General features: G+C 42.8%; 2 protein-coding genes and 1 long non-coding RNA gene across 7 annotated transcripts; 2 read left to right on the forward strand and 1 right to left on the reverse strand.

Moving 5' to 3' along the window:
- The first annotated feature begins 1,073 nt into the window (after positions 1-1,073).
- On the forward strand, positions 1,074-11,285 carry hmgcs1 (3-hydroxy-3-methylglutaryl-CoA synthase 1 (soluble)). 3 transcript variants are annotated; one of them, XM_035391880.1, is made up of 10 exons: positions 1,074-1,230; positions 3,687-4,144; positions 4,516-4,641; positions 4,929-5,105; positions 5,484-5,652; positions 5,838-6,008; positions 6,460-6,566; positions 6,741-6,866; positions 7,884-8,018; positions 8,828-11,285. In XM_035391880.1, exons 2-10 carry the CDS (start codon positions 3,697-3,699, stop codon positions 8,881-8,883), a joined length of 1,515 nt encoding a protein of 504 aa, XP_035247771.1. In that variant the 5' UTR covers positions 1,074-1,230; positions 3,687-3,696; the 3' UTR covers positions 8,884-11,285. The 3 variants fall into 3 exon arrangements, with proteins under 3 accessions (XP_035247771.1, XP_035247768.1, XP_035247770.1); XM_035391877.1 differs by lacking the exon at positions 1,074-1,230 and adding an exon at positions 2,095-2,252; XM_035391879.1 differs by lacking the exon at positions 1,074-1,230 and adding an exon at positions 2,096-2,252 and having other exon boundaries at positions 4,929-5,093; positions 8,828-10,904.
- Positions 11,286-13,107: 1,822 nt separating this feature from the next.
- Positions 13,108-20,696, reverse strand: LOC118212123 (MARVEL domain-containing protein 2-like). Of its 3 annotated transcripts, none has more exons than XM_035389743.1 (7): positions 20,566-20,696; positions 17,907-19,038; positions 16,943-16,972; positions 16,520-16,647; positions 15,996-16,167; positions 15,558-15,608; positions 13,108-14,164 (listed from the first exon to the last, which is right to left on the reverse strand). In XM_035389743.1, exons 2-7 carry the CDS (start codon positions 19,020-19,022, stop codon positions 14,045-14,047), a joined length of 1,617 nt encoding a protein of 538 aa, XP_035245634.1. In that variant the 5' UTR covers positions 19,023-19,038; positions 20,566-20,696; the 3' UTR covers positions 13,108-14,044. The 3 variants fall into 3 exon arrangements, with proteins under 3 accessions (XP_035245634.1, XP_035245633.1, XP_035245635.1); XM_035389742.1 differs by having other exon boundaries at positions 17,907-19,146; XM_035389744.1 differs by lacking the exon at positions 20,566-20,696 and adding an exon at positions 19,990-20,176.
- An 18-nt stretch (positions 20,697-20,714) lies between these two features.
- LOC118212125 lies at positions 20,715-23,411 on the forward strand. Its single transcript, XR_004762163.1, has 3 exons — positions 20,715-20,780; positions 21,641-22,205; positions 22,370-23,411. It is a non-coding gene; the product is annotated as an uncharacterized LOC118212125 (long non-coding RNA).
- The last annotated feature ends 928 nt before the right edge of the window (positions 23,412-24,339 follow it).

Here is a 24,339-nt window from a genome sequence, read left to right on the forward strand (position 1 = left end):
TTTTGGAATGTTTATTTTCTCAAAATTCTAAGTCAGTGTTGTAGAAATCAATTGCTTTCAGTTACCAGTAGTGACTGTTGCATCTGCATTATAATGCACAGTTAATAGTATTCTAATCACATATGTGCGATCTCACACCTTTAAGGGAAAGTTAATCCTTTGAAGAGTGGTTTTTGGAGTCAGTATTCTAGAAATCCACTACTTTCAATTACCAGTAGTTCAGTTAAGAACATTCTAATCACATATTTGTGATCTTACACCTTGAAGTGCCAAGTATACAGGTTGTGTTCTATGTAGATGAAAACGTTTTTATGACATACAGTTTACTGTTTTCTGATAGAACACTATGCCTTTTTATTCAGGTGTGTAAAAAAGGATAAGTATTGCCCATATCAAATCGCTGATGCATTTGGGCGTTGCCTTTACTGAATATACACTTTAAATAAGTACGCACTGTTGCAGGACAAAACTGCTCAACAATGGGCTTCTCTCATAGGAGCTTATTCGCTGAAAAGTCTCGCTAGATGTATACCAATTTCGCAATATTCCCGTGATAGCAATCCTACATATTAGCCAACCGGCTTAAACATCAATGTTGTTGCTTTAATTTCTCTACTGGCTAGCTACCCAGGATCAGATGTTGAACAGACAGCTGTACAACCGAAGTAGTGACCAAAAAAAGATTTTGTGGTTGCAATCACATATATATGAATAACTTTTACTACTTAATGAAACATGGTTACCTAAGTTTTTCACCGAAAAAAAGTTTACTATGGGAAGATGCGAAGATCCTCCGATACTACGCATTTGAATATCCAGCCTCTCGTTGTCAAGGAAACCAGACCCAGCTTCTTCGCGGATTCGAGCGAGAACCGCTCTGACTACCTCGCCAGGAATCGCACGTCTTCTCTCATTGGCCTCGGTACTCTCACCATATACCGTCATTCACTCACACCATTCGGCCGCTCAGAGCGTCGTTTAACCTGGTAACGCCTATTTTGCGTATTATTGGTTAGTGACTGAAAAGGGTGGGACACACGTGAACTTCAGAACTGTGGTCGTCCGCTATGATTGGTTGTGAATCCGTCATTTCGGGGTGTAACGTTAGTCCACAAATGCAGTAGTCTCGACGTATAAATAGCAAGCTAACTGAGCACAAACGGTAAAGGAACTATTAACAAATAGTTGGTATCTTATTTTCCTGAAATAGCATCACACTTCGTGTGTACGGTAAGCACAATGAATTCGTGCATTCGCTCTGAAATCTGTGTTTTGTTTGACCTGTACTCGCTCGCTTTTCAGTGAGTGGGTACAATGTGACTGTTATGGTGATGACTAGTTAACATTACAATTTAGCTAATTAGTCGTATAACGTTATCAATTTGACAAATACAATATAGCTAACTTCGTGCTAACTAACAACCTATTCACATTCGTCGTCGCTTACTTGTCTGCAAGAATATCGATTATCTCAATGGCTAAATAAGACCAGATATTCGTTTGAAATTCATATGGAAGATGGAAAGCGATAGATAACGTACCAACAACTAGCTGTCCGGCTGGATGGATAACGTACCAAGAACTAGCTAACTAAGTTGACAATGTGGACACTGACGTTAACATTTTTTTGATGCTGTTGTTGGGAATATAAACGCCAGCATGGTCTGGTTGGCAAATAACGCTAAGAAAATTGGTAACCTCATTATGATAGCTCGCTAGTCGCTGGCGTTTCAAAAGCTTCTACATTTCTTCTAACATTGCGCTAACTAGCAACGAATTAAGTAGTGGCGATGCAGCCAAGTTAAAATGACGCCACCGCTGCAAATGGGTTCGCAAAGGAAGTAATTCGCTAAGTGTAGTCAAGGTTAAGCTGTTCAGGCAGTGAACGATTCACGAGGAAACTGCTGGTTTCAAAACCCAACGGAACTAACGTTTGCTAGCTTCTCTGAAAACTCTGACTTTACCAGCATGAGCAGCTAGCCATTTGCTAACATTTTTTAACAAGCTTTATAAAATAAAGAAGGAAATTGCTTGCACCAGGTGTGACTTCGCTATTTCACTGAACATTTGTTAAATACTTTTGTTTTGAAACGGAAGTCGGTCCGTCTTGTCTGTTCTGTCCGTGCAGTTGTTAGCAAACAGTTAACTAAAGATCATGACATAAGGTCATCTTCCGACGTTAAGGACTAGTTTCTGTTTTGGAATCGAACACCAACTCATGTCTAGCTAGCTCCCAACTATATGATCGTAAGGTACGTAGAAACATCTTTGGTTGGGTTGCTAACGTTATTTGCATCAGCCTTTCAGTTTTGGCTCGACATGCTCGAAAACTAGCTAGCTACGTTGGTCATTGTGCTTATAAGATTTGTGAGGTAGCAGAGTTGGCTAATCTTGTTGAACGGGTCGATGTCAGCTCAAAATAGACTGTTCTTTTGAGACACTTGCTAGTTGTCAGTGTTATATTTTCCAAATTGCTTGCTGTGTAGTTGTGATGCCTCGTTACAATTAGATGTTCGAAAATGAATTTATTCAGCTCGTATGAAAACCGTGATAACTAGCCGGCGAATGCATCCTTCTGTTAAATCGCACATCTCCAATAAACACAGTTGAAGCTGGAGCTAAACCAATTAGCTATTTGGTTAGCTAACGCAGACCGTTAGTATGCCGAAGGTCGCGCTCTAAAACATGTGTTTGAGTTGACAAACTGCCCAACGCTAGGCTTATAAGAGTTCAAAATAGATCAATTGTTTTATACTCGAACTTTAATAATACAATCGCCACAATTTGGTACAGCTAAGACATGAATTAAATGGTATGTTTGCTATCCACATGCTGAATGGAAATCGTAAATGTTATAGGGGCGAGCAGAAGTAAGGTCGTTTTATTCGCACTGATAACCGTACCTTACTGTTAGCGAACAAAACAAACCGTCTATATTATTTAAATGTGGCTGATATATAATTTTTCAACACAGTGTTTTTTTTAAATGCGTTAGTTTTTTTAATTTGCATATGCCGTGGTTTGCCTCTAACAAAGCTTAGATTTATTATTTTGTCATTGAATAAAACGGTCACAGACCGAACTCAAACTTTAAATAAACACGTTATTCTATCCAAGTAGGTCAAAGAGCACTGATCCCCAAATGCATGGCCTTTACTCTAGTTAATCAAGCGTATTGCTGTGGTGTAATCTGTCGTCTGTGTTTTGAAAATTCTGGTTACAGTGCACTATTGACCGTAAAGGGATCTAAGGTTTCTTCGTAGCAGAGGTTATCGAGTTCCATTGGCCTTGCCTTTTAAGTGCGGTTGACGATACTTTATATATTTGTAGCTTGTTAAAAAAATGACTGGTGTATAGTTAGTTTTTCTGTAGTGTATTTCAGATATGTCAGGCCCAGACATGTTTTTGTGTGTAATGAACGTTATTTTAGATTTTTACAGACGTTTGATAACCCTGTACCTTCATAATTTCCACAAAATGTAGTAGGTATTGCGTTCAGTCGGGAGTATGTTCATAACTAGTTTTATAGTCTAACAGGCCTGTTCCTTCCACAAAGCGGTATGGAAGGCACCAAAAGGGTGTTCCGCATTACTACCTGTATTGACTTGCACCGATGCACTTGGGGTGCGCTTAATCATATTGTTATCATTATGTGCCCTCTTGCTAACTGTCCCCTCCACCCCCAGCTCTGTCAAGATGCCTGGATCAGTTCCTGCCAGCGGTGAGGCCACTTGGCCCAAAGACGTGGGGATCATTGCCCTGGAGGTGTACCTCCCCGCGCAGTACGTGGACCAGACGGAGCTGGAGCAGTTTGACGGGGTGGCGGCGGGGAAGTACACCATCGGCCTGGGCCAGGCCCGCATGGGCTTCTGCTCGGACCGCGAGGACATCAACTCGCTGTGCCTGACCGTGGTGCAGAGGCTGATGGAGAGGAACTCGCTCTCCTACGACTCGGTGGGCCGGCTGGAGGTGGGCACTGAGACCATCATAGACAAGTCCAAGTCGGTGAAGACTGTGCTGATGCAGCTGTTCGAGGAGTCCGGGAACACAGACGTGGAGGGCATCGACACAACCAACGCCTGCTATGGGGGCACCGCTGCGCTCTTCAATGCCGTCAACTGGGTGGAGTCCAGCTCCTGGGACGGTAGGGCTCTGCTTCAGCAGTTTGGAATGTGTTGATGTGGTTGCCATGATTTGGGTTTAAAAAAAAAAAAAAAAAAAAAATTTTAAGCAGGTGGGCTGTGAGTCTAAGAGAATGCATGGTCTCTCAGTCAGTGTACATTAACTAATTTAATTAAATTAAAAATCATTTTAACCATATAACAGTAATGTTTCAATAACAGTAATGTTAATGGAAAAACTGTACAAGGGAGTAGTTTACCACTGATGCATCCTTGCAATTCCTGCATGATTTGAGGTCTTTGTGGTTTATAGACTTGCCTCATTTGACGGTCCAGATTGAGTTGATTCCCAATGCATCTGCAGTTTCCTGAGACACCCTTTATTTGAATGCAGGTCGCTATGCTCTGGTGGTGGCGGGGGACATTGCGGTGTACGCTACAGGAAGTGCACGGCCCACTGGGGGTGCAGGAGCCGTGGCCATGTTGGTTGGGCCCAACGCGCCTTTGTCTTTTGAGAGAGGTGAGTCCTTGCGTGCAGAGGGCCGGCCTCAAGGTGTGGTACTTCATTACTGCTGTGTTTGTGTCACCAAAGGCCAACAGCCTCGAGACGTCTCTTGTTTTCAGGTTCTCACTTGTTTGTCAGGTGCTGTAGGTTCTAAGTTGGCTCAGAAGTGCCAGTCTGTTGTATTGTCCTCCGCGTGATTTGTTAGCATTCCAACATTACACACAGGGAACAGTCTGTTTTCCTGCAAGGGGCACATCTTGTTCTGCAATCCAGTTTTGACTGGCTTATCTTTGACTCTGCAGGTCTACGTGGGACACACATGCAGCATGCCTACGACTTCTACAAGCCTGACATGGTGTCAGAGTACCCTGTCGTAGATGGCAAGCTGTCAATCCAGTGCTATCTCAGTGCGCTCGACCGGTGCTACTCTGTGTACCGCAACAAAATCCATGCACAGTGGCAGAAAGGTGGGTGTGGAGGTATTATTTCTCTTTTTTATTATGTGTATATATATATTTCTTTTCCTTCATGCAGTTCTTTCCAACATTACTGAAGTGGAGGTTGTAATAAGGAAACCATTTTTAGAGACAATATTTGGAACAATTGAAGACTTATTCACAAGCTAGCAAACACTCAATGCAAGCGGCTGGATACACTAAGTGTAAGCCTGTAGAAGTAACTGACCAAATTATTTATTACCGAATTATTAGAGTTTATTTTTTGATGGAAGATGCTAGATGCCCTTTAGCATTCAGCTAACACTGTTTAACTTGTTTAAATTGTTTTCTTCTATTCACAGTTCCTCAAAACAAGTTTTGAATAGCATTTGGTTTAATAGCCTGTCTTGTCCTTTTCAGAGGGAATTGAAAAGCGCTTCAGTCTGGAAGACTTTGGTTTCATGGTGTTCCACTCTCCCTACTGCAAGCTAGTCCAGAAGTCACTAGCCCGACTGTTGCTCAATGATTTCCTCAGTGACCCCAACCCCAATACAGAGAGTGGGCGTTTCAGTGGCCTGGAGGCCTTCAGGTGAGGCCTTTGGGTTTCACTGGCAGGATTTTTAATAGCTTAATTATTTATGACAATTTACATTCTGATTTAATAGCTCCGTGCTATGTTGAATTTGTTCATATTTAATGTTGCCAGTATCAAATGACACGGGTTGCTGTAGTGATGAGGTGCTAATTCCCTCTGCTGTCTTTTGGGCCCCGAAGGGAAGTGAAGCCTGAGGAGACTTATTTTGACCGGGATGTGGAGAAGGCCTTCATGAAGGCTAGCACAGAGCTGTTTGCGCAGAAGACCAAGGCCTCCCTTCTGCTGTCCAACGAGAACGGAAACATGTACACACCATCAGTCTACGGCTGCCTGGCCTCTGTCATTGCGGTGTAAGTCGAATCTTTGTCAGTATCTTGTTTGACTACTTCAGCTTCTAATAAATAAGGAAACCATAGGGTAGTTTAGCTAAAGGAGAAGGAGGAACGCTCATTTCAATTTTTCATTAAGTATAAAGGCCAAACCACAAGTGGAAGGATCAAGTTGCAGCCTAGGCAATGGAATACTGTCAGGCTGGCTGCAGAGAGGGCCATTGCATTAATGCGTTAGTGTAACCTAAGAACAAAACAGTCGATACCCCCAGGGGGGTCGAGTCGGGTTCTCAACATCGTAATGATGACCAGACTAATGCTAAAAATACTGCAGCTAATGCTGAATGCATGTGCGTGTCAGCTGTGTCGATGCTTCTGAGCAGAAGATATACAGATACTGGAGTGATTGTCATGGGTGGTTAGCCCTTTGTTGTACAGAGGCAGCGTGTCTGACGTAGGACTCTCTGTACAGGCATACGCCCCAGGAGCTGGCAGGGCAGAGGATCGGTGTGTTCTCCTACGGCTCGGGGTTTGCTGCCACACTCTACTCCATCAGAGTCACGCAGGATGCCACCCCAGGTGGGCCTCCCCTCCCCCCCTGCGACAACACACAGCCCAGCTCACACGCAGTCTCTCTCTGTTGCTCGTGTGTGCTTGCACACGTATGTGCTCTTGCATTCTCGCACACGGGCATGTGCGCGTTCTCACACTGTCCAGGCGTTTCCTGACCTCCTCCTTTCTTCCCTTTTGAAGGCTCAGCGCTGGATATCCTGGTGGCCAGTCTCTCTGACCTGCTGGCCCGGTTGGAGTCCAGGAGAAAGGTTTCTCCAGAAGTGTTTGCTGAGAACATGAAGCTGAGGGAAGAGACCCACCACCTGGGTATGTCACGCTCTCCCTCTGCACCAATCACAGCCAATTTAGAGCCACGGCCTTGGTATCCTACGCACCAATCTAAGCCAGTCAGAGCCATGGCCGGGTATCCTCTGCATCCAATCACAGCCCAGTCAGAGCCACTGCCGGTGTTTCCTTTTCCCCCAAACATAGGTCCTCTTGACAAACTCCAGTGATGTTTATTTACAGACAGCAGTCCACAAGCCCTTGTGACTGTGTCTCAGTGTTACCCTGACTGCAGATCACTCTCTGAAGACCACTGTGTGAACGCCAGAGGTTGTCAGGGGCATTGCGCTACAGTCTGTAATGGTATTTATTTAAATGCCTGGCAGCCTTCTCTAGAACAACTTGCACGTCAATCCTGTCAATACCATTGTGTTTATGTCACGATAGCAAGAATAAGAGATTAGATACAGAACAGCCACCATACCAGCATGGTGATGATCAACAAGCAGGAGTTCTTTAGCATGTAAACAAAGATCACTAAAGATCCCCTTTCAACCACATTGAAAAAGGTTCTTGTAAACAGTGCAGCAGCAATCACATGAAATGTAGGCCTAGTGGTACAGTAAGATAAAATGGTCATTAAACTGAGGATGCAAGTCAATGCTTGCACTTGGTACATGTATTACTTCCTGTATGGTACCATTGACCAGGGTTGTGTGTGCATTTCACTCTGTCATCAGAATGATAACAAGGACAGAAACCATAAAGGATACTTACTGCAGAATGACTATTTATATTTTTAATGTCCAAAGAGAAATTGGAATTATTTATGACTTGTTTTTTGTAATTCATCTTGCCTTTACAAGAATTCACATTGTTCTGTAGGGATAAGATTTAGATACAGCCTTGGCAGCCTTGGGGAAAGCCTGCAGAGGGATGTGACCATGTTAGTTCTGAATTGTTTAATGAAAAGGGGTCTAACTTGCTCACTGTCTGGCCTGCAAGGTGACCTGTTTTCTCTCCTTCAGTTTAAAGTGATTGTTCTGTCACCCCCTGCAGCGAGCTACATCCCTCAGGGCAGTGTGGATGACCTGTTTCCAGGGACGTGGTACCTGACGCATGTAGACGAGAAACACCGCAGGCAGTACGCTAGACGTGCTCCATGGATTGGTCAGTTTGACCATGGCGACAGAGGTACACACAATATTCCTGTTACTCAAAATAGGCTGGAAATATCTGAGACTGCTGTCAACCCCTTAGAGACTGCACCTGAGACTGCTGTTAACCCCTTAGAGACCGCACCTGAGACTACTGTTAACCCCTTAGAGACCGCACCTGCTGTTAACCCCTTAGAGACCGCACCTGCTGTTAACCCCTTAGAGACCGCACCTGCGACTGCTGTTAACCCCTTAGAGACCGCACCTGCTGTTAACCCCTTAGAGACCGCACCTGAGACTGCTCCTGAGACTGCTGTTAACCCCTTAGAGACCGCATCTGACTGCTGTTAACCCCTTAAAGACTGCACCTGAGACTGCTGTTAACCCCTTAGAGACCGCACCAGAGACTGCTGTTAACCCCTTAGAGACCGCACCTGAGACTGCTGTTAACCCCTTAGAGACCGCACCAGAGACTGCTGTTAACCCCTTAGAGACCACACCAGAGACTGCTGTTAACCCCTTAGAGACTGCACCTGCTGTTAACCCCTTAGAGACCGCACATGAGACTGCTGTTAACCCCTTAGAGACCGCACCTGAGACTGCTGTTAACCCCTTAGAGACCGCACCTGAGACTGCTGTTAACCCCTTAGAGACCGCACCTGAGACTGCTGTTAACCCCTTAGAGACTGCACCTGCTGTTAACCCATTAATATGAGCCCGTCTCATGGAGTTGTGTAATCTGAGTGCCAAGCATGGCCTCCTTTAACGGCTCTTTCATCACCTTCTCATTTTTAATTGCTTTCTCCTCCCATCCCCCCCCCCCCCCCCCCCCCCCCCTTTTTCTAGTGCTCCCCCAGGCTGGCAAAGAAGACATGGTCACCATCACCAATGGAGAGCACTAACTTAGTCACCGTGAGCCACAGGCATGCACGCAGAGAGGTTACCATGACACACGGAAACAAAAGCAAGGAATGCCAGTGGGACCCCATCCTCCTTCTCCCCAGTGGTACAGCACTGCACACAAACCTGTACAGACTTAGCGGTTAGCGACAGGCAGCGTGCTGCTAAAAATTCCCCAAGCTTCCATCGTGTCCATTATTACCACAAGCACACGCACGCGCCTTTGCCTGGCACTTCCAAAGACGGGACACCTGTGTGTGCGCATGTTCGAAACATTGTGAACATTGTTTTAACCGGAGGTTCGGTACCCCGTCTATGATGTACAGAATGTGTTTCATTTGTTTTATTTTTATTTTTATCGTCATCCTCATTGTCAGTTGATGGGCACTTATGACAGTGCACTCGGGAGCCCTCCAGGAGTAAAAGCTTAGGGGTCACAGCCAGAGTCTGGGAATAAAAAAGGGAACTGGACCTTTTAACCCGCTCTGTTCATTTCCATTAACCCTGCTGCATTCCTGTTTCTGCGCTGTTCACGTTTAGCCCTGCCATCAACGTGGACTACATTGACCACTAGATGGCGCACTTAACACTACAGATTGTAATATAGTTTTGCCATAGATCTGGATACCCAGGTCTACAAGCGTGGCTTACAGCAAGCAGAGAAGAATGGTGCACAAGACTGAACCATTCCTATTAACATTGTTATCCAACAAAGGTTATGTAAGTCAGATAAGTAATGTTTTTTTTTTTTTTTTGGGGGGGGGGGGGGGGGGGGGGATTCATTTGGTGGTTGTCTTAAAATTTCAATGAAGATTCATAATTTGTTAGGAATTTACCCAGCAGAGTGAAAAGTGGCAACAAAAAAAAAAAGCTTAAAAAAGGTTTCTTTGAAAGGGAAGTACACTTAGTTGTTGCCATTTAATTGAATTTAATTTAGGTTCTAAGAAAGTGTAAATGTACTTTTACAAAAATTAACACACTCAAATGTAGCTATAATATAGACTGAATTGAAATGCATAGGTAAAAATGTAACCAGTGAATGGTAAATGTATGTTTCCATTTTGATGTATATCTGAAGGGGAGGGGAGCGTAATTAATCTCGGGGGGGGGGGGGGGGGGGGGCATTTATTAATCAGACTTTGGTTGGCTCCTCTCTGGATGTGAGCTGTGCGATTCCATCTTCTGTAAACGACACCACAAAACCATCGAGATGCGCAAACTGAGACAAACGCCTATGCAAATTCTCACGCTTCGAGGACTTGGCGATCCTAGAGAACTAGTTTTAGAGAACTGGGCAGAAGTAAAGGGGTTTAACCTGACTGTAGCATCCCCTGCTCCTTTAGTTGTGCCAAATTGCTGAAGAGGGTGTAGCAAACTGTGCTTATGTTCTGGAGGTTGAGAATTGGGCACAGAATTAGAATAGTTTGTTCCAGAATTTAAAAAAAGAAAAAAAGTCTTGTGGCTGTTGCCTTTTTATGTCCATTTTAAATACTGTGAAATTATGTATTTATGTGGGGGAAAAAAGGGCAACTACTGTATTTGACTTAGGGCCTTAAACTGTAAAGGGCTTACAATTTTTGTCTGTTATAAATGGGTATATTTTCAGCGAGGACATATGTGACAAGCAAGCTTTATTTGTATACAGAAATATACTGGCATTATGCTAAATGTTCTGCGTATGCTCAGAAACAACTCAAATCCTTTATTAAAAAGGGGGGGGGGGGGGTGTTCTCCATCCCATCGTCCTGGAGCACAGTATTGCCCCCAGGTTTTCTTGTGCTCCGCTTGAAGCACTTCTTGCGGTGGTCTATCGAGCGGCCCTGAGACGGTGTTATCTTGTGCTAGACAGTACATGCTCAGGCAGGAAAAAGCTGCAGACGCTACTGTCCTCCAGGAATGTCTCATTTACCCGTGAGAGTTTAGCATTTCCTCAGCGATGTTGGCCAAGCTACTGGCACACAGCTGCAGTAGGGTTTGGAACTGTAGACCAGACAGGCAGACAACTTTTGGTCATCAGTATAGACTGCTCAAGTTACGAGAAGCCTTACTTTCACATGTACTAAATGTAAAAAAAGAAAAAAAGCAAACAAAAAACGGTATACTCTTAATAATGTACAGATTTTTTCTTTTTATTTTGCAGCCAAGACCATTTTACCTCCTGATGTTATATCTTGAATAGGCTGGAGTTTACAAATAGTTTATCTTTCAGATCAATTTAATTATACCAATTTTTGGTGATATAAAATGTACAGTACTAACTGTAGAACTATTATTTATATATTTGGAGTAAATTGGTGTCTGATTAAGTTTTCTTTTATAGAAAATTCCATATAGAAAATGCTGTGTAGGGAATGAGCAGTTAAAGAGATGAACTGAGAAACTAATAAATGTCTTCATTTAAAAATGTCTTATGTTTTGCATTTGTCAATTCAGTTATTTTACTGCTTCAGTCACTATACCTGTTATTTTGCACACTCACTCAACAGACATTATATATGGTACAGAAAGAGACTCCAGTCATACATACTTAAGTTGTCATAACAGCCCTCCAATCCAAAGTTCTCCATGTCCTGCAGAGTTGGTTTGTTTAACCCAGCTCGGTGCATAACCTTTGTCTTGGTTGATTCCCTTTGCAGACAAATTGGCACATACACACAATTACATTTTCCTCTGCTCCACCTTCTAAGGGAAAAGGTAAGGCGCTACCAGCTGGTCCACTTCTCTTTGTACAAATATTGCTTATGTCCTGTGTACATATTCCAGCCTTCATAATTGACTTCCTTTAAGGAAACCAAGATGGAGCTTTGTTAGATCTCGTCTGGGAAGTGGTCAGAGAAGGACCTAACAAGGTGTGGGGTTTGAAAGGTGGTGAGGTGGGGGTGGGGGTCGGATCGGTGAGCTGTGAGATGTAGCATTCATGCTTGGACACTCACAACTGACTGCTGTATGGCTGCAGTGGTAAGTATGGCATCCAGCTGGGAGCACTGAGTTCAGAAGCTGGACTGAGGGGAAAACATGGTTGTGCAAATAGGAATCACAACACCTGACTCTCTGAAGTGAGGGAGGGATACCAGAACGTGAGGGAGAAGGTTTCTGGATTTTTCCGAGCTTGCGTGTTGAAGACGGGGAGGAGGGGTTAGCGTGTTGTAGCTTGCAGTTTCTGTGTCTGAGGCACAGATATACTAGGCCTGACATGACATGCTGCACGTTGTCCTGATTGTGAAGCCTTCTCTGGAGAAGGGTGGCTGTTTCCACATGAACTACCCCACAGTGTTGAACTCCCACTCTGTGGTCATGCTAGCCCATGCAATGCTGTGTTTTTGGAATGCAGGACATTTCAAAATCTGCGTTTTTGCACCAATGCAGTGGGGGGGTTTTTTGGCATGCATTTTGACTTTTTTCCTGCATTAAAAACACAGAATCCTGCATTAATATACCAAATATAGGCAAGATATTTCTAGTTTTCACATTGGAATAGCCACATTAACAGGCAGGGAAACAATGCCTGTATGAGCTGAGAGTAAATAGACGGAGAAGAACCGCAGAATCTCTGAACAGGTCGGAGCACTGGATTAAGATTCCATTCGCTGTGCGCAGTGGACACATGATACCTGTAAGGACAAGAGGCTGAATACAATTACACTGAGAACATTCTGGAGTCAGAGCTGAGCTATTTCAGAAGGCACTGAGCTAAAGGCCGTGTGCAAGCCTCTGCCTTCATTAGTTTTTTATGTTGTGCCGATGCTATTTGCCTGGCAGATGCAGTAGTTTTCAGTGTTTCGCAGCTACATTCTTAGGCTATCCATGCACACTCAATCAACATGAATGTCAACATTATCACACAATGTGACTTTCATTTTATATGCCTTTCCCCCATATTTGGAAAGCACAGTTGTATTTGTCAGCAGTCATTGCAGCAATCTCTTCCATCGATTCATAAGATCCGGCTCACACACAAGAGTCACAAGACTGCCGGCTCGGACAGTGCCTTCGATCCCTCCTATTTCAACAACCCACATTTCAAACACTAATAAGCAAACAAGAGGGCTGCAATGCACACCATGCTAGTTTTTGTACAGACTGCAATAAACTGCCAAGGGAAAAAAGAATGGGATGTTTGAATGCTGCAGGCAAATGTCGTCAATTTACTGAACTTCTTTGCTTGGTCAAAGAACATTCTCAGAATGAGGACAACATTTTCTAAACTCAGGACTACATAAACATACTACATGAACATGAGCATGCTTTATTCTCCGATACAATTGTTACTGCAATTGATATGGTAAAGATCTATTGATATTAAGATATCAAGCTGCACATCAAAACATGCCCCTTTTTTCACAACCCCAAAAAGATCCATCATATTTTATTACAAATCAGACCAGAGCTAAGATTGGTAATCCACAATTTAAGTTTTTAAATTTTATTTGACCTTTTAAATCACGATTGGACATAACTAGAGAAAACTGACATTCAGTGTCAATGTGGAATAGTGGTTCAAATGCTGTACAGGAGCTGGGGACTTGACTGGAATTGTTCTGCTAATATCCAGCCATATAAATGAATGACATGTAAAACAAAAAATGGAAAGTTGCCCCAAAAAATAAATAATGTATTTTTACACAAAACAATTCAATATATACAAACTGCAACAGGAAGAGGGCAGCAGAGACTGCTCACCAGTAATGTCACTCAAAAACCACAGAGAAAGTTACAGTACAGAAATGTCAAATTAGTGAAAAGGGCATCCCTTTTTAACATCGTATGCAGACACAAATCAGAAATCATTCCTATCTGCATAGCAAAATCCAGGTTAAACCCAAATTTATTACATTTTCAAAAAATGTAATGATTGCAAAAATAATACTTTCTAGGTAATTAATTTGGATTCGGGTAAAATAATCAGATAGTTTCTGTCACCGAAATAGTGTCCAATTTTTGTTCACTTGTTAGCAGTGGGGAGGGGAAGAGATGTTTTTTGTATGCCTTTTAGCTGTGTAGTGCTTTTCGTTTCACGGGAAGATGCAGCCACTCCCAATGCGTTTTGTGAGGCTGTGAATCAGCTCAGTGAAATGTCTTCAAAAGCGTGAACGCTTTTGGTGGAAAGTAAAATGTCTGACCCACGTCCTCACCGGCAGTGGACCCTCGCTGTCCAGCTGCTGTTCAGCTGAATTGGTCTGTCCAGTTTGTGCCTTTGTTGTATTCCTGAATGTTCAGTTTGATGTGGGACAGCTTGTTTTTCAGATAATCACAGCGCTCTTTCTTCTCCAGAAATGCTGGGTCCTGTTAAAGCAATAACATGAATTCAGTTTTAATTGTGCTTAAACACATAAGATAAAAAAGTAATTCGTCAAAATCCTAAAAAAAAAAATCCTTCAACTGCCGTTGCTCACTTTTGAAATCTGACGTGATCAGATGAAAGATGTAGCTTTACAGAATGTTACATTCATATAAAATCACTAAACACACATTGTATTTTGTGTGTGGAAATCTCATGAGATGTGCACATTCCATGGAATTTAATTACGTCTGTGTTTCAATAGATGGGTCGTAAATGTATGATGTATTGCGGTACTGATATTTTGAACACAGCCCAAGATACAAGTGAACAATGGAAACATTATGTTTCCGTGCATTTAACCAGCAGTCAGAAAAACATTCCAGAATCAGGAACAATGATACGGCATGATACAGAGGGCAGGAGGAATGTACGGTGATAAGGGTACTCGGTTTCCGCAATGAATTAACCAGCTTGCATAGTCACGTGATAAAACCTCCACAAGGGCAACTACTGTATACGCTGTACACCTGAAAAAACCGGTTCTCTGGTTACCAAGGAAACGTGGCAACGAGGAACTAAAGGTGGAAGTGCCACATGGGTAAACAAGGATATGGAATTAATTTAAGAGATACTGTATGCACATTACTGTATATAGGCCCAAATCAATGATCTCTAAACATTTACAAACAAAGCTCAGATTACCAATGAGAATTTAAACATTTTCCCATGAAGTACAAGGCATGGTCAGAGGTTGACATTGTGCATATTATTTAGTTCATGTCTATGTAGCAGAGGCTGCGAGGCTTGTTTGCATGCTACAAAGTTCTCATTTGCTCAGTATCTCTCTCTCTGGCATGCGTGTGTGTGTGTGTAATGTGTGTGTGAGCGTGCATGTATGCGTGTGTGGGCGCGTGTGTGTGCATGTGTGTGTGCGAGTGTGTGTGTGTGTGTGCATGCGTGCGTGTGTCTGTGCGTGTGTGTGTGCGTGTGTCTGTGTGTGTGCATGTGTGTGAAAATCATGTCAGGGGGGTTTATGCAGGCTAATGGAATTCTCCCTTGTTCCTGAGCGTTTCCACAGGCACAATAGAGGGATTCTGGTCCAGAAGGCCTGCTGAATGGCCCAGGGCCGACTCAATGAGTCCCCTCCCCACTCCCCCGCTCGCCCCTCCTGGACTGACCCATTGTTCTTCCAGAGAAAGTAGACAACAATGACAAAGCAAGGCCTAATGGCCTCATAGACCCAACCACTCTCATAGACCCAGCTACTGACAAACTGGAGATTCCCACAGCTTTACCAGGCCCAGAAGCACCCAACACTCTCACAATGGCATCGTCTCTCATCCACAGGCCTTCCAAAGAAAGGGGTTTATGCCCCAGATCACTGGGGTCACTTACATTTTTTTTCCTCTGATATTCCTGAAGGATTTTGTTGATCCGGCTGCGCTCCTGGATGGAAAAATAGGAAAATCATTTATCGTCCAATACTGCTGACAGATTACATCAACACTGTGTGTCTCCATAAGCTGGTAGTACATTCCCACTTGAGGATGTCAGTGTGGAAACTGTCAATAACAAAATACCCAGCCATCATTAACAGAGAAGGCAGAAAGCACACACAAACTTAAAATGTAAACAGCATCTTTCAGTGTTCAAAATCAAATAAAAGCTATAATAAGGTCCATACAGATGTATGGACCTTATTATGGGCTGTATAAATAAACAAACTACTTCCGGCTAGGAGCCAGTGCATTGATACATCACAGACTGTCCTCACACTGTTGGAACAGCCCTGGGGAGGAAGAGGAAGTGGTAGAGGGAGAAAGGGTCTCTCACCATCTGATTAGCAGGGTTCTGGGGCAGGCTGCGGATAAGCACGTCCATCTCCTCAAACCTCTTGGTGGCGGCCTGCACCTCCGCGTTCAGCTCCTTGTATTCCGCGTATTGGTCTTTGAAGACCGCCCTGTACTGGTCCCGCTCTTCGTCTGTTCGAATGCTGGGGTACTTCCTGCAGGGGGTGGAGGAGTGCAATATTTAAATTGATGAGCGCTGTATTTCAGTGGAGATACATTCTCTGGTTGCCAGCCTCTAGCCTACAGTACATTCTTTTTTTCTCCCCATCAGTTTGGAATGCCCAATCGTATCTCAATAAGCACTCATAGGCAGAACTCTGGCAATGGATTAGAGAGTGCATATCAGCACATGATGTTGACTGCGGCTTATTATCACACTGTAGTTCACAAGTCGGGCTTGCACAGACAAGTCTGAGAAAGACACTTAACGTGCAGTCTCTGCGCCCAGCGAGCAGCAGGGGTGGACCAATGACACGCACCCACACCTGATAACAGTGAACCACTCACGTGATGTAGTCAGGCATAATCAAGGTTTTGGGCATGTGTCTGGCAGGTGGGATGTGTCGTACTTCCGGCTGCGTCGCCATGGGCACGGCCTGTGCCGGACCCCGAAAACCCCCGGCATTATTCACAGGCTACAGAACAGACACCACCAGGAGCAGAACAAAAGAATAAAGTTTCAATAGTGATGTACAGCAAGGCAAACATGAAGGTGAGTTCAACTAAATTATGATCAGCTCCTCTCACCAATGAAATTACAATAAATACAGTTTTCATAACAGTACATTTTTAAACCAAGCAACACTACTTGTGACAAGAGGTGAAATTTTGCAGTACTATTTTTAGTATTTGCCTCAAACATTTACAATGACAAAGTGTTACACGATTTAGAAAAAAACATTCTAAATAAGCAAATATAAGAAGCATTACCAATGCCTTTGGAGGAGAAAGCTCCGTTGCCTTCATTGAATCACAGACAGACGTAGGAAAAAGAAAGAGAAATACATTAGTTGGTTACTGTCTTCAGCTTAATATGAAACAGCCTTTAACAAGACAAGCACAGTCTATATCACAGTCTATAAATCAACTGTGAGCACATACTTTCAGAGCTTTTGTAATAATCTTCAAAAACAGACCACCACTCTACTCACATTGGTAGAGTAAGTATTTACCAGAAAACCACACTGGGGATAAACTACACATGCCCATAAGTTGCATATCAGTTGACATTTAACAAAGTAAATAATACGCACCACATCAACCTCAAGTACCTTAGTACCCATTCACCATTGCAGATTTGCAAAGTATGCAATCTTGCATTCAGTGGATCATGAGAAACTGCCACAGCAATTTGGCAATAGAAGATGAAGGATTCCATAAAATATGAATGAGTAGACTATTTTGATGTCACACACCAAACTTTCACTGTTCACTCTTGTGTCTGGTTGCCCAACTCAATTCCTTCCCACTGTCTCAGTTTACAACTACCATTGAACTTTTCCCAGAAAACTGAATGAAACCCAATGGCATATATTTCCAGAGTTCTTCCAGGTGCCTCTTGTAAGTGGCTCACGTGTGTTTACAGTACACTTGATCTGGATAAAATATTGATTTGAAATACATAAAAGTACTTAAATACTTAAAAAAAGAAATATTAAAAGACAACCCTGCACATTACAGAATTTTGTTTACAAGAAACATCCACTTTCACCCATTTTCTGAAAAAAAGTTTAGTCTTTCATGCAATTGCATGCTTGCACATGCATATTTGAACTTTCTAAGGGACCTGCAGGAATGTTTTCCAATTTCACCAGCATCTAGCGGATAACAGCGTTTCAAATTACAAACGTGTTTGACCCAGGGGTGTCACGTACAGATCACAGGTTCTCCCTACCTCCTGTGGTAGGCTCTCCCTGTACCGCTGGGCAACTTCGTGCCTCCAGACCTTGAGGCACAAAACAGCACCAATCACGTACACGACCATGGTGATGAAGAGAAAAGCGATGGCAGCCGTCTGGCCTGGCTCGGTCTGGCAGAATGACCCGCTCAAGCCGTTGTTGAACATGGGGTAGTAGCACAGCCCGCCGCGGGTGGTGTCCCTGACGTACACGATTCCCGCGATCAGGTAGAAACCCGCGAAGACCAGGTTGATGAGGAACTCGGTGATGGGCCAACAATTGGAGGCCAGGAGGATGGTGCGGTAGTACATAGTCATGCCCAGGACCAGGAGCACGACAGTGGTCACCCAAGCCACTCCCGCTACCACTAGGACGAAGATCGTCTGGGGTCCTGAATAGTACACCCCCGCACCCACACCCACACCGGGCATGCCCATCCCCGTGTACCCGCCCCCGTACGACTGGGACTGGGACTGCGAGTAGCCAAACATGTTATACCACTCGTTGTCCTTGTGGATGTACGCGCAGACGCAGGCGAAGACGGCCGCGCCCAACAGCAGCTCCACGCAGCCCACCACCCTCAGCCAACCTGCCCACGATTTCATGTGGCCATGACGGCGACGGCGGTAAGCCTCCAGTCGCTCGCGGTAAGCCAGGCTGGCGTGCAGGGAGGGCTCACGCACCATGTCCAGTGGTGTGGCCAGAAGCCTGGCCTCTCGCTCCTTTCGGGAGGTGTGGCTGCCCCCCAGGCTCCCGTTTTGATTCTGGTGTGCGGCAGACGCAGGGAGGGACTGCGGAGTGGAGCCGCCACTGCGAACGCCACCGCTGCTGCCTTTGTTGGTGTCCGATGCTGAAGTGGACGAAGGCTTCTTTCTCGATCCGCTTCCCCGGAAGAAGTTCTTCCAGGAGTCGGGGATGAAGCGGTGGACCGGTTTGAGGTCTACTCCGCTGTAGCTCTCCTCGCTGCCGCTGGGGTCGAACTCTGGGCCCACAGGGAAATCTTCGGGGAGAGGAGGGAGGGAGTCGTCATCTCTCTCGTTGTAGACCTGGTCATTGCGCAGCACGCCTCGAACCTGGTCGTTGTGGGAGGCCGACCCTCCTCCAGAAGACATGGAGATGTGCTCAGATCTGCTCAGTGGAAAAAAGAGCAGAGAAATTGGGAAGGAGAGGAAGAGTGGAAGCAAGTGAAGGAGAGTAAACTAGCATAAGAGAGAGACAGAGAGAGGAAGGAGGGGACTAAGGGAGTGAGAGATAGAGGTATTGAGTAGAAAGGGCAGGAAGTGAAGTGACTGAGTGAATGAGTGACTGAGAACACAAAAGATTTAACAGTACACCGTAAAATCTTTAGTATTCATTTATCTCTAGTCCAAGAGTGATCAAATTTGCTCCATCAGAATCAAATTAAAACTGAACATTGTACTGTAGTTGTGGCACTCAATTATCACCATGAGCTACAAAAAATGCAGGTAATAAAAATGGCAGAAGGCTGAAGCCTGAACAAATGAATCATGAGCACACAAGGTTATTATAGTACTGTGAAATAAACTGTTATCAAAATTAAAAATAAACCCTTCATAACCCCACAAGACAATAATAATAATAACAAAAAATAAATTCACCAATTAAGATAACTGTCAGCTGCAAAATCCACCAATTACATGCCAGCATCATACTCTTACCATGTTTAAAAAAAAAAAGAAAAAGAAAAATGTTTTCTTCATGAAAAACCATATTCCAAAAGCTAGGCTTGTCTACTCATACACAAAAGAATTAATGAATTTAATGGAAACAGACATAGAATAGGACTTCCACACAAGATCCACCACAGTCTCTTAAGAAGAGCACTACAAAGGAAAGCTACAAATATATTTTCAAAATATGTATATAGCTGTCCTTCCTCTCTTACATTTTAAATATTTTGACATTTGTAAAACATTTCACAGAATCAATGATATGTTAATATTACTGTACATAGAAAGAAATGTGGTTACAAGTAATAAAACTACCATCATTAAAGAAACAGAGAAATAATTCTGCTTGAAACAGGCATGCAGCAAATAACCGAAGGGAACAGCAAACCTCGTAGCGGCAACACATTTGTTTTTCCGTTAATCAATAAAATACGAGATCATATTAGCCATTGTTTCAAAGTTCGTTTAGTTTTACCTGAAGAACTGAACAGCTATAACTTATTACTCTGAAAGAACTTGTTAGGAAAGTCATTAGTCATTATAACGTTGGCAGGATTACGAAAGGGCGACAACAAGCACGCACCAAGTTTAAACATGCAAAGTTGTAGGCTGTGGTGGTGTGCACCCGACCTGAGTTGCAAACTCGGCAGACAATACTGATCTTTTACTCCGAATAGTATCAATCCACTATGTAGGCGAATAGTATAAAGCGATCGCCTAAAAAGTCAGCTTAATATAGATTACAAATAATGTTAGCCATAAATTATTCTGGATTTTTGTATTTATTATATAACCTACCAAAGCACTAACATGTTTGACAAGCAAAGGGCACTATAAACACTCGCGAAAAACACTATAGACACAGAGCAACACACAGAAACTATATTCATAGCCTACTGTATTCTTGTTTATTTCAACTGTTCATGACCATGTTTTTAACTTCTTAAAATAACCTTTTGCCTACCTTTTTAATGTACAGTAGCCTATTTTCTCAAACAAATTTCTTAGCTTTCCTTTACAATCCGTATCTTGTCCAAAATCAGAGGTTCACAAGCGCCAGGAATCAGACCACGTGATCCACCCATCCCAGAGAATGACGTCAACCAATGGCCCGTCGAGAGAAACCTACCTGGGAAGTAACCTTATAAGACTGCGAAGTGGGAAGTCGGCTACCCTACAGTAAGGTTTAAACTAAAGTAACAAACCAAACAGTAAAAATATTATTCGTAATCTAAGCAGGAAAGTGTACTGTAATATGAATTCCAAGCCCTGCTTCACATTTCAGTTTCTGTACGTGTTCTAAAATGATTTGTGACCAACCAAACCCTTCCTGGTATTATGCACATATTGTTGATATAGGCCTTGAGCTGTAGATCCGGTTTTCCGCTAAACATTTAGAAGCATTTCCGTTCATTATTATAACATACCATTTAAGGTTTCATGTAATTAACTTTCTAATCACGTACACTCCTCAAGGTGAATTTAAATTGAAAGATATTTGATGTACATGTAAACATATTATTATTGGTAATCTGCAAAAATTCTGCTAAATTTAGCAATGTCAAGTGCTAGACAACTGAGTTTGGATGTTTTTACTTTTTTAATACAAGAGAAATGGAGGGGTAGCAGTGTATTACAATGGCTAGATATAAGTGCATCTATCTGAGTAATATAACTAACAGTGCCAGGCCTGGACAACACTTCCAGACCAGCGAGTGGATATGTAACATCAGTAAGGCACTGCATTTAAGAATGCTACCCTATAATCAAAATATATATATTTCCAGCTATTCCTTACTGCGACCCTCTTAGCTCTTTTGAAAGCAGCTAGTTTAACTGCTAACTGATCACCGGGGAATTAATTTATTAATGAAATAATTTATTTTAAAAGTTGTTTTGATGATTTTCCCATGGAAGAGGAAAGTATTACAGTTGGATTTATTGTGCTCTCTGAGTCACAATTGCCATGTTGTGACAAAGCACCCAGATCATATGCCTTGCTGTTGTCATCAATGGTGTTTTTCTCTTTCACCCATTAGGTCCAGTCCCATGGCTCTGACAAGCAAATTCATTGTGGTTGACCAGGATGTGAGGAAAGTACCACCCTCTGGTGGTACGTAGAAGGTACTGCTCTCACAGCTTAGAAAGTAAAACAAAATCACTTTGTCAATTAAAGAAACACGGAACATACGGAAGATGCTAACAAGTGAAGCTAATGAGAAGTGTAGCTCAGGCTCAATTTGTACATTCACATACTAATATTTTCAATAGCTAATATCTTCATGGACCTTATTCTAAGTGAGGTAAACTTTGGTAATTCAGTTTTGGGGCACTGCTGCTGTTATCAAATCTTACAAAGCTCAGATAGGACAGAGACATGGAGCTCCTGTGCTTTGTGGGGGTCTACTCACCGATCCACACAGACACTGGAACCCCTGACTGACAGAGATCTGGCAGGACTTGGACAGCGATGAAGAGACATTTGCTGGCCCTGCTGCAACTCGCAATTCCTGAGCAGCTGAGCTGTTTGAAGAACCTGAATCTTCTTGGTCTAATGCCTGCCCTGCCAAGCAACCCAGGCCTTGGGACCAAACCACCAGCAAGGTAACCTTTGAGCACACAGGCCCCATCCTGCAAGTGATTCTGGCCTTTACTAGGGAGAAGAGGTTGGGGAGTTTGCCAGTGAATGGTATGACAATGTTTGACAAAGATGCATTCCAAAGTGTAAATTCTACTGGAATTCACTGTCTTTTTCCCACGGCGTGCAGGAACTGGCGTCGTGGGCTATGCATGGCAAATTGTGGTCACTCACTCACGGATGACCTTTGAGGGACGTTTTGTGGTACGCACGCGCAGGTGGTGGCAGCTAAAATGTGCCTGCACGGAAGTGAGTTGTGCCGTCGATCTGGATGGTTACGTGCTTGTTTTCTATCTTGTCTGATTTATTTTTGAGTTCTCATATTTATGATTTATGAATATCCCACAAAAGCAGAATACCTGTCAAGTACTGGTATTCTTCACTGGTAGATAAAAAGTGTTTCCTGTTGAGTGACTTGTTTGTAGTTCATTACAATAGAATTTTTAATCACCCAAAATATTAATATGTTAAAAAGCCTGCTCTATATATTTGTCTGTTTCACTTCATTTCTGCTCGTGATTGCTGTATAATTTTGGAGAGGTAGCTGAAGGTGCAAACAAAAATAAAATAAAATAAACTCCAAGCACTCCAGTGTTTGGCTACTCAAGAAAGGATTTTTAAATGCTTCAAACAGAAAGTGACTTCCAAACTATTCTGCATGTAGTATCTTTTTTATCATCCCTACTTACATATTTAGCGGGCTATTCTGTTGTAATATTTGTTAAATATCTGCGGAATGGAAATTGAGATATTTAGGCTACCTAAATAACCTTACCTGTAACTGTTTTCCCATGCTGCTATCATTTAACTGAGTATGGAAAAGAGATAGTAGGACAAAGAAAGTTAATTTATTTGAAATAATATCTGAGTGTCAGTTTGTTAGTTGTTTATGAATTAACAATTGCCATTTAAACAGATGTTTAGCTGCCAAGCAGCTTGTTTGTACAGTTGGTATTTTTGACATGACAAATAATAATTATTGTTGAACATGCTAATTACTTTCAATTATAAGCTTTTTTAAAGAGTGAACTGCCAGACAAAGGAAATCTTTTTAAGATTGAAAACTTGCTTTTGACACCAAGATGCAGTTATTGTGCTGACAGACTGAGAAAATTGGAACAGGACCAAATAAATAAATAAATAAATGGCTTCTACTGTCTTTTTCCTGTTACGTTTTAAGCTTATAGTTTTAAAACATTATTATTTTAAATTAGATATTTTATATTAAAGGGTGTGGCCTGTGATAGATTGGCGGCCTGTCCAGGATGTATTCCTGCCTCTCACCAAATGCACACTGGGATAGGCTCCAGTATCCCCCATGACCCTGACCAGGAATAAGCAGGTATAGATAATGGATGGATGGATATTAAAGTACTGTAAGTATAAACATATTCATTAAACATTGGTTTATGCTTATGTATTTTAAAAAATACATGTTGGTTGTGAACACACAAAAAGGATTCATTAAAATGTACATTTGCTTGTGTTGATTCTGCTAATAAAACTTGCATTAATTACTTGTACACAGTACTAATAAAGCAGTTTAATCCTTCAAAAAACTGCCCAAAGTCACTATTTGGTCCACATACACTCGAGCATGGGTTCACTAATGTCACCATTATTTGGATGGTTACTTTGTCTTCATTAAGAAAAGCTGACTCAGTGGCACAAAACCTTCAACATGGAAGAATTGGAATACATGTTCTGCCTAAAAATTACACATCAAAGATGAATCAGGCTGAGGAGGCCAAGACAGAGAGAAAACAGACAGAAGCTACTGAATGTACACATTTGATGTGACAGGGGCCAGTAGTCAAACATGGGATGGGTAAAAAAGAATTATGTCTTAGAGAGAAAAAAACAGGATATGTTCTAAGATGTGTCATGTTCATTCCCATGTGATATGTAACTTCTGAACAGAAAGGAGGAAGTGGCTTTATCTGCCACACCCCAAGCAAGAGCAGGCTCGATTCTTCTTTCAACCTCCTGATTCTTAAAGTTTTTGAGCTTTTGTGGTCAGGGCAACAACATGAGCAAAAATTATAGGGAGTAGGGAACGGCAAAACATTTCTGCCCTATAATATTTCTATGATATCCTTG

The sequence above is a fragment of the Anguilla anguilla genome, chromosome 14, assembly GCF_013347855.1.
Source record: "Anguilla anguilla isolate fAngAng1 chromosome 14, fAngAng1.pri, whole genome shotgun sequence".
In the NCBI taxonomy this organism is placed as follows: Eukaryota; Metazoa; Chordata; class Actinopteri; order Anguilliformes; family Anguillidae; genus Anguilla; species Anguilla anguilla.